At 41.0% G+C, this 10,050-nt stretch overlaps 1 protein-coding gene across 2 annotated transcripts; it reads left to right on the forward strand.

Moving 5' to 3' along the window:
* Positions 1-281: 281 nt before the first annotated feature.
* On the forward strand, positions 282-8,666 carry NPY5R (neuropeptide Y receptor Y5). Of its 2 annotated transcripts, none has more exons than XM_032803007.1 (2): positions 282-346; positions 6,871-8,666. In XM_032803007.1, the coding sequence occupies exons 1-2, from the start codon at positions 314-316 to the stop codon at positions 8,215-8,217; spliced, it is 1,380 nt and encodes a 459-aa protein (XP_032658898.1). In that variant the 5' UTR covers positions 282-313; the 3' UTR covers positions 8,218-8,666. The 2 variants fall into 2 exon arrangements, with proteins under 2 accessions (XP_032658898.1, XP_032658904.1); XM_032803013.2 differs by lacking the exon at positions 282-346 and adding an exon at positions 662-914.
* The last annotated feature ends 1,384 nt before the right edge of the window (positions 8,667-10,050 follow it).

The following is a 10,050-nucleotide window of genomic DNA, read 5'->3' on the forward strand; positions in this document are numbered from 1 at the left end:
ATTGCTCTTTGCTCTTTCTCCAGGATTCCAGCAGCGATAAACTGCCTGCTAGGAAAGCGGCTCTGAGGACTTTGGGGTAGTATGGTTCATGGATATTAAGTCTTCTCTATTAAAAACATCGATAAATCATTGGCTCCTATAGGACTCGCCGATCAGAAATGTGAGGCTACATGAACATTATTGCATAGCAGGTGCGAGGGGGAGTTAAATTAACTGGCTGGGCTTAGGGGCATCTGAATGGCTAGGAGTGAACTGGCTCGGGGAGGATGCATACGGTGCGTTGTATTTAGTACCGTTTGTCGGGATTAAAGGGATGCCGGATGGCCCCAGAATGACTCGACCTGCGGTAGGTTGTGATCTCAGTTATACAGGTGTAAGTGATGCGGAGTGACTCTCCCGAGCTCAGTGGAGTTACTCCGGGTTCAGGCAAGATACTGCTGGGCTCTCTGCTGGGTTTGGTTTCTGTAAGCGGCGAGGCAGGCTGAGCAGCAAGCCCCCTGGCCACCTTAAAAGGAAATCACTGGGGAGGGGGCCGGGGAAGGCGGGGGCGCGAGGGGGGCTGAAGTTAGCAGCGCGGCAGTAGTTCGCGCCGCGTGTGGCTGGCACTGGGCAGCGGGCTGGGGAGGCGGCAGTGCTCTGTTCCCACCGGCCCCGGCTCTGGGTCGCCGCCTGCCAGCAGCGCGGACGAGAAGACCTGGGCCACGGTCGCTACAGGGGCTCGGGTGCCGGGTCCGCCTCTCCGCAGCTCGTCCCTTCTCCTGGGCCCGGCTGTCCCCGGCAGCGCGGGCCACTAGCGCCCCGGAGCAGGGTCCCTCCACCGCGCAGCGACCGCCCCCTGCTGCCAGGCGCCGGGAGAGAGAGGAGCTGGGCCTCGCCCTCCCCGCGGGCGCTGCGGGCAGAGGCTCAGGCGGCAGGTACAGTACGAAGCCCTCGCCCCGCAGCTGCTGAGCTGGGCGCGGTCAGGGGGCAGAAGGAGAAGCCGCCGCGGCGGCCCCACTGGGTGCGATGGGAGGCGGATCTGGCCCAGCATGTGCAGCTGAGAATTACCCCTGACAGGGGCCGCAAGGGGGGCGCTTGCTTTTCAGCTCCACGTCTGCAATAACCAAGCCGGTGTCAGCGCCCCGATGGCCGCTCAGAGCACCTGTGTCAGACAGCATGTCTGCTGCCGGGCACTGCCCGACCTGGGCTGCTCCACACTGCGGGGCTAACTCCACACTGAACGAACCTAGGTGCAGTTTAGGAGCCAGGCTGCTAGAGGGAAATCTCTGTTCCTTATTTATAATCGCTTTAATGGAATGTAGTGCACATACTTTTTAGAGCAGATAGTGTCCAGTTAAGGACTTTTCCAAAGCGTGGCGAGGTAGTGATTCAATATCCCTTGAAACGGAAGTAAATATTATCGAACACCTCCCACGCTGTTGAATTATACTTAATGCAGTGCCCTTTAAACATAAATATTCTGGCATTCATGTTTTACATTTTGATGAATAATTTACCTCTGACTTGCTTACAGAACATAAGAAATGACCAACTGGCATGAGCACGTGTTTGCCATCTCTAACTCTATGATTCTTTGTAATTAATCCTTTTATTTTTAACCAATTATTCTTTGGCAATACTCCACTGAGGATCACTGAAAATCTATACTTAATGAAATTAGTATTTTGTCTAAGTAACTAGTAATATACTTTAGCTGATTGCTGGAGGATAAATATAATATATTATATTAGTTGGCACAATCCAAAATGTCTCCCTCTAGAAAAATAAAGAAAAGCATATTACAGATTTTAAGCTGTAAGGTCTTCAGTGTTTGTTTGGTTATTTATCTAGACGTTTGTTACACTTTGTGCTCAGCAGCATGTACTTTAATAATATGTTAGGCTTGCTTTACTGATCGGTGAGGTACTACCTTACAGTATATCACACTCCTTCAAATTTGGAGGTATAATCCTATTTTTAATGAATAGATTATTTGCCTACTGGGGGAAGCCATATTGTTGTTTTTCCAGAAGAATTTTGTAATATTTATTATCTTTTATCAATAATGGCCACTTTAAGAGAGACAAGTAATCTTTTCATCATTAACATATGATAAAGCACTTGTCTGGCTGAAGTGCTCTTGCTCTTTTTTTCAGAGCTCAAAGGTTCTTAAACTGAAGTGTACTGTTGAATGTACTAGTCATGAAAGAATTGGAACAGTTGCAGTGGTAGCTCTACCTCTTTAATCTGTGTTTTGTAAATGCACAGCCTTAACTCTCCTTTGTTGCATATAGGCATTATGACACAGTCTGTAATTACATGGCATTTTTTATCCAATATAATATATTTCAGTGTTTCTAAGAGCTTAGATAGGCAATGATTAAGTAATTATGCAACAGGGCAGCATTAAAGTTATATGTTCAACTTTTGTATTTCTTGGCTTCTGGGTGCTTATCTATACAGGGTTCACATTGTGTTTGCAGTGTTGTTCCCAGGATATTAAAGAGACAAGGTGGATAATATCTTTTACTAGACCAACCTCTGCTGGTGAAAGAGACAAGCTTGCAAGCTTACACAGAGTTCTTGCATCCTCCAAAATTATGAATTACGGATTTTTTGCTGTTTGCATTTTAAACCAATCACAGGCCTTAAAGTGGAATAATGAACACAATCCACTTCAGACATGTTAAACCAATATAAAGTTAGATCACTTTATATCTTAAACTGAGCTCAGACTGGACAGTGGTTTAAGCTCCTTGTGCCATTTTAAGGCTTTAGATTAAATGGTTTAAAAAAAAACAACAACCCTTCTCGCCTGTCCCCCCACAAAACTCTTCCTAAAAACATAACTTGAGGGAGAAACAATCTGACTAAAGTGCTCGTCAGAGGAAGATTAAAATTAAGATACACAGCTGGACATAGGTGAACATGGTTCAGGAAGATGTCATGAAGATCTTCCTGGTTCATGATGTTTTTTCCTACTTTAAAGTACATTTATTTACATGATGAATGATGACTATAAAGCAAAGTCAATAGGAAGCCAATGAGACACAAGGAGTATGGAACCCCAAGACACTGTTTTTACAATCACTCTTCAGGTTGGAACCTCACTTTAAATATGATGAAGGGAAACATTTTCAAAATCACCTTAGTGATTTAGAAGCCTAAGTCTCATTTTTGAAAGTGACTGGCACCTAAGTCTTATTGAAAGTCTCACTGGATGTCATTGACAAGAATCAGGCCAGAGAGTGTAAACAAATCCCAGCAGTAGAAGTTGCTGCTAATACCAAGCAGCAAGAGAGAAGCCTCAGTAAGAGCAAAAGTCCAAATAATATCAGTGGCATGTTATTGTGTGATTGTGGGCTGAAAACCAGCAGTATGATGGGGAAGCATTTTCAGCTTCATTCAGCTAATAGCACTCAAGATCAAGACACACTGTGTAAGTGTTGTGAGTCAGGGTAGAAACCCACAGAAACTGGCAACTGCCTCTTTACTGAATCATCTCTATAACAATCCCCCACTCATTTCTTGCATGACTAGCATGCAGCAAAACAAACAGCTTTTGCAGCCCAAGCTTAGTAAAATACCCACCAGTTCCCATATATGTACTGAATCATTATCTCTGGGAGAAGCAAGCAGTGTTGATGCATGCAAATTGACTCTGGGTACACACATATTCACTACAAGCACTACAGTGTCAAAGCTGAAGCATAGAAACTTAATACAGTGGCAGAAGGATTTTTTCTGCCCTGTCTAAAACCACCCCCTCAAGAGATGATAGGTCGATGGAAGAATTCTTCTGTTGACCTAGCTGCATTTACAGTGGGGGTTAGGTTGACCTAACTACATCACACAGGTTGTGAAATTTTTCACCGTCCTGAGTGATATAGCTAGGTTGATCTAATTTTAAGGTATAGACCAGCCCAAATGTCTCCCTCTTTCCACTCTGTTATTCTACTCTCCCACAGCTGGCAATGATACTTCTCTGTCTTCATCCTTAAGTAGGAGTACCACTGTGATGGGTTGCCCTCCTTTAAGGTGCCACCTGATGTACTGGGATACCACTGAGCCCTCCTGTTCTGCCAGCCTGGAACCCCTTTACCCTGTCTTACTGAGCCAGGCTCTTAAGCCTCCTCTAGCACACACAGGCAGGGCCACACCCAGCTGCAGAAAGACACAGACACTAAGATCAGCTTAAGGGACTTGCCCCAGCACTCAGCTGTCCACCTCCCTTGGAGTGCAGACCCAAAGGTATACTGTCTTGTACTGTACAGAAAAATCTGCACAGCACAAGCTCATAAAAATTCACCCTGTCCCTCAATGTGAAAAGAAAGATGCACAAATTCTTGCCCACCCCAGATATGAATTGCATAAACTGGGTTATGTTATAAACAAGAAATAAGTTTATTGACTTCAAAAAAACAGATTTTAAGTGATTATTAGCGGTAGCAAACAGAACAAAGCAGATTACTAAACAAATAAAACAAAAACACACAAACTAAGCTTGATTCACTGAAGAAACAGGTTACAAAATGTAATTTCTCACCCTAACTGTTGAATTAGGCAGGGTGCAGAGTTTCTGTGGCTCAGAGTTCCAGATATTTCTTCTTATAGACTGGACTCCTATCTCAGTCTGGACTCATCGTTGCTTTCCCTTCAGGTTAGTTCCTTTGTCCCTTCAGGTTCTTTCAGCAGTCCTTCTTCTTGGGTAGGAAATAGAGGAGAGTCTAGATCAACCCTCTTCCCAGTCCTTAAAAAGGATTTACCTAAGGCGAGAATCCTTTCTTTGATCTCCATCTCCCTACAGAGGAAAAGTACAAGCAGTATCCAATGGGGTATTTTTCATCAGGTGATTCTATCACCTGACCTTGTAGTATTAATGCAGCATCTTCAAAGTTCTGTTGTTCTTCTTAAATGGGTCATTCAGGAGGATTGCCTACTGTCTGGTGGGCATTCTCCCCAAGTACAAACACAGTTGTAATTGTTACATAGTCAATATCCCTAACTTTAGATACAGAAATGATACATGCATACAAATTAGATAATCATATTCAATAAATCATAACCTTTCCAATGATATTACATGAGCCATCTTGCTTATACCTTAGTTATGCCATAGTCATATCACAACCATATTTCTATGAAGAATATGTGGTGTAATGTCACACCACATCACTTCAGTTCTGTTCATGGCCTCTCTCAGAAAGAAAAAAGGCAACATCAACCCATAAGTCAGAGCAGCAACATTAGTGTTTATAACTAATCCAAATATGCAGACCTTTTGGGGCAAAACTAAATATATTTCTACTGACACTTAGCTGAAATGAAGGATATACTGGTTTTGGTTCAATAGTCTATTGATTTTGGAGATAGCTAGGTCTCCCTCACCCCCAATACATGAGATTTCCTTGTTGTCCACCTTTTCTATAAGAATACTGCCTTGTATTTATCAAAGGGTCTGAAGGGGAGATTCCAGACTTCTAAGGCTGGTTTATACCTGGACCAGTACAATTTCAGTGCATACCTAGCTGTCTTTGACGGCCCACTACTGTAGCCATAGCACAAAGCACCAGTGGACATTCCTTCTGCTCTGTGCAACAACCAACCTACATAGGTACATGGGTACATAGGTAGATCTTGAACATTTTCTCCAACGTCCTGATACAGGCTATGAGCATACACTGGAATGGCATATTGTGCACATTACGCTGATTGGACAGAAGCAGGCTGTACACCTCATGTCCGTGGGGCAGGACACAAGGGGAGGCACTAGGCCACCATAAGTGATTCTTATGGAAGTCACTAGCATGCTTGATCTTAATGACAGCAAGCAAGCATCACTGAGTGGCTCATATACACTAGACTTCAATCTGTCATTTGCTAGAGCAGTCAAGGAAGGATCCAGAGGAGGTTTCTGGTGATGATGATGTCCCTTTCAGTGCCTTGAGGACATACCTGAAAACTGTGTAGTTTGTTCTGTTATAGATTATTCTATGTTGTTGTAATGGTGCTGAAATTTCACTGATCCCATTATAGTAAAAGGGAGATTTACTAGGATTTGTCTGACTGCTAGTATTAACCCAGAATTCTCTATTTCACCTCTACTGACAAAACTCTGTGTAACTTCAGTGGAAATTTTGAATCAGTGGAATCTGCAGGACTTGGCCCTATCTATTGTTAACATATATTAAATACTATTTTCTGGATTAAGGAGATTAATTTGAGTATAGCAGCTATACAATTAAAAAATTGCCACACTGGGAATTGAATTCTGTGGAACAGTGAGGGCCATAGTGTGACACTTTCTGAAAGATTATTTTTCTGGTGAAATTCCCTATTATGAAAATAGAGAATATAGCTGGAACAAAACATTATGCTTTTTTAAGCACTCCAGTGCAGTTTGTCATCATGTAACAGAGATAGATACCCTAATAATATAGTATATGGGTGGGTACAGTTATTGCACAGAGCCAGATTATGAACTCCTTATTCACAGTTGTGAGCAGTTATTCAAATGACTAGTCCCATTGACTCTAAAGGGACTACTTTGATAAATATTTGGTCACTCATGAGTAAAGAGTCCACAATCTGGCCAACAGCAAACCATTGTTAATTGTTTACTTCATCTGCACTACACTTTAAATTGTAAGTGCAAAATATGAGAATCCAAGGGTTGGGGCCTAGGTAGGCTGCATAACACATGCTAAGAACTGTGGCAATTAATTGGTGAGGGTTTATAATTACAAAGGATTTAGGGCAAAGTATAATGATATTACTGCACTTTAAAATGTAATGAAGCAATAAAGAAAATGGTTGTTTCACTAAATTCTGATTAACACCAATGTCATCTATTCTGCAGTTGCTAATTAACATCTTTCTGATTCTAAGCAGGACTGTAATATGGATTTAGAACTCAAAGACTATAACACAACGCTTACTAAGGAGAACAGCTCTGCTACTATCAAGAGTTCTGATTTTTCTGCCTGGGAAAACTATAAGAGCAGCGTAGATGACTTACGGTACTTTCTGATTGGCCTGTACACATTTATAAGTCTTGCTGGCTTCATGGGAAATCTACTTATACTGATGGCTCTAATAAAACGCAAACAGAACACAATAATAAACATTCTCATTGGAAACCTAGCCTTTTCTGACATTTTAGTTGTGCTGTTTTGTTCGCCTTTTACATTAACATCTGTCCTGCTCGATCAGTGGATGTTTGGAGCAATCATGTGCCATGTTATGCCCTTCCTCCAATGTGTGTCAGTTCTGGTTTCAACTTTAATGTTAATCTCTATTGCTGTTGTCAGATACCGCATGATAAAAAATCCCCTTTCTAGTAATTTAACAGCAAAACATGGCTATTTCTTAATAGTAACTATCTGGGCTCTTGGTTGTACAATTTGCTCCCCTCTGCCAGTTTTCCACAAAATTGTAGATCTCCATGAAACCCTTAATTTAGAGACACTGAACAGCAGGCATTTGTGTATTGAATCATGGCCATCTGATTCATATAGAATTGCCTTTACTATTTCTTTATTACTCATGCAGTATATATTGCCCTTGGTTTGTTTAACTGTAAGTCATACCAGCGTCTGCAGGAGTGTAAATTCCAGATTGTCAAACAAGGAAAACAAGTTTGAAGAAAATGAGATGATAAACCTAACACTTCATCCACCCAAGAGTTGCAGATCTCAGGTGCAACTCTCCAGCAGTTCTAGATGTAGCTATAAGTTTGTCAGACAACACAGAAAAAGGTATAGCAAAAAGACTGCCAGTGTGATGCCAGCTATTTTACGGAGTCATCAGGATAATAATTCTGGAGAACTGCTAGAAACCTCTGGTACAGAAAGAAGCCAGCTCTCTTCATCCAGTAAGTTCATACCAGGGGTACCAATCTGCTTTGAGATGAAACCAGAAGAAAATTCAGAGATGCAAGACATGATTACAGTATCCAGATCCATCACTCGAATTAAGACAAGATCTCGGAGGGTTTTCTGCAGACTGACAGTACTGATCTTAGTTTTTGCTGTCAGTTGGATGCCTCTTCACCTTTTCCATGTTGTCACTGATTTTAATGCCAATCTTATTTCTAATAGGCATTTTAAATTAGTATACTGCATATGTCACTTACTGGGTATGATGTCCTGCTGCCTGAATCCCATCTTATATGGGTTCCTTAACAATGGCATAAAAGCTGATTTGATGTCTCTTATTCCATGCTACCCAATATCATGATTTAAAAGCTCTACAGTAAAATATAAAACAAACAATGTTATGCCTATAAGCATACTGAAGTATAAAATATCTTTTATTCAATTTTAGGTGTGAATAGGTTGTTAGCAATGATTAGCAGCTTTAGGTGTGAATGGTTAGTTCTAGGTCTGAATGGTTTGTACATGCCTCTTATGTACAGCAGAAATATACAGATACATTGTAATATTAGTCTTTTGTTTATTGTATGGTGGAAATCATGTGTAGTATACAAAACCATATTATCATTTTAATAGTTCAATCAAATGTTTCAGCTGTACCTTATAAATATCTGAACTCTAAATTCACAATTCATGTACAAAATGAGTCCATTCATCTCAGTATCAATATCATGAGGCTATAATCAGCAAATTTTTATTATTGCTAAATAATGTTTTATTGAATCAGACTATTTTGACCACTTCTTAAAATAAAAATTTCTGTTGCTTGATGTGATTAGAACACATTTATATATTTGTTTTATCTTGATACATCCAGTCCAGCCAATATTTCTCTGTCACATTTGCCAGACATCAACAGATCTTTTGCTGCTTCTTTAAAGACTATCTTCTTCACTTGGATAACTACATGGATAATCGCTATATTCCAGATTGTTCTCATACTTCTGGATTTAATTAGCATCATCTACCCTTTTTTCTGGTAATTTTACTGTGTCCTATCATTTCATCTGATTTTCAACTTGACCTGAACATAGATAGCATGCCTCTGTCCTTATTTTCATGACTTTCCTCTAAGAATGGTATGTTTTGAGTCAGAATGAACTCTATCTACTGATCCCCAGGAGAGCAGGTGATAACAGAAATAAGAAGAAATAAAAAGATAAACATTTTTTCCTCATGAAAGCAAATGATTATCTGTTTTTCTTTACAGATAGTCTGTTGTTTTGGAGAGTTGTGGTACCTTTCAGATACAAATATTGGTTGAGTCTGCATCCAAGCAGTAGACACTAGGGCCCTGGTTCAGCCAGATGGTGGAGTCAGTGGAACTACTCGTGCTTAAAGTGAAGAATGTACTTAAATATCTTACTGACTCTAGAGCCAGATTTTAAGAACCCACAGTGGCTCTTTGCTATCCCCAGTCTCTCTGTGAACAAGTCAGTACCTGCATCTGTCTTAAGTACAAATGGCCAGGTTCTGCCACCCCTTACACTGAGAAATACACTCCACAATTAACTCAGTTGGAATGAATTAAACTACATGTGGAGTAAGGTATGACTCAAAGTGAGCAAGGGTGGCAGAATCTGGCTCAATGTCTTTTTTACTAAAAAGTACACTATGCTCCCCACTCTCCTTTCTGCTGTATTGCTTTTTACTCCTCACCCCACCATTTTCCCTCTCCCTTTACCCACTTCCCTCTCTCTTCATGTTTATTAAACAAAAACTTCAAAACAAAACCAAAAATTACAGTCACAGATGGGACAAGTCACAGACACAAAAATAAACCATTCAACCTTCCTCACTCCAGACTCTTTGTCCTAAGAACTAAAAGGTCACTTTGATCTCATAGGCTGCCCACAGCCAATGACAATTGCCATTTTGCTGAACTCATCTGTTTTCTCCTCAGCCATTGCTCACAATTGAACGACTGCATAAATAGTGTGAACTACAGTATCAGGTAAGTCATTCTGTGCCTGCAAAAGGGCACTGCCAAGGTAGTATAGAACTATGACATTAGTAACTGTCAGAGGCTCAAAGAAAATGCATGGCAAATGTCTGTCCTTCGTTATTGAGGTATGTGCCAAATCTCCTGGTGTCTGAAAAAGTCCAAAAGTCAATTGTCCATAAGTCTGCCTTATAC

The sequence above is a fragment of the Chelonoidis abingdonii genome, chromosome 5, assembly GCF_003597395.2.
Source record: "Chelonoidis abingdonii isolate Lonesome George chromosome 5, CheloAbing_2.0, whole genome shotgun sequence".
NCBI classification, from domain to species: domain Eukaryota; kingdom Metazoa; phylum Chordata; order Testudines; family Testudinidae; genus Chelonoidis; species Chelonoidis abingdonii.

Bases quoted from the DNA above. Each gene is read 5' to 3' on its own strand.
- NPY5R (XM_032803007.1), top strand. From the start codon at position 314: ATGCCGGATGGCCCCAGAATGACTCGACCTGCG. The intron at 347-6,870 runs GTAGGTTGTGAT...GATTCTAAGCAG, and splicing joins CCAGAATGACTCGACCTGCG to GACTGTAATATGGATTTAGA.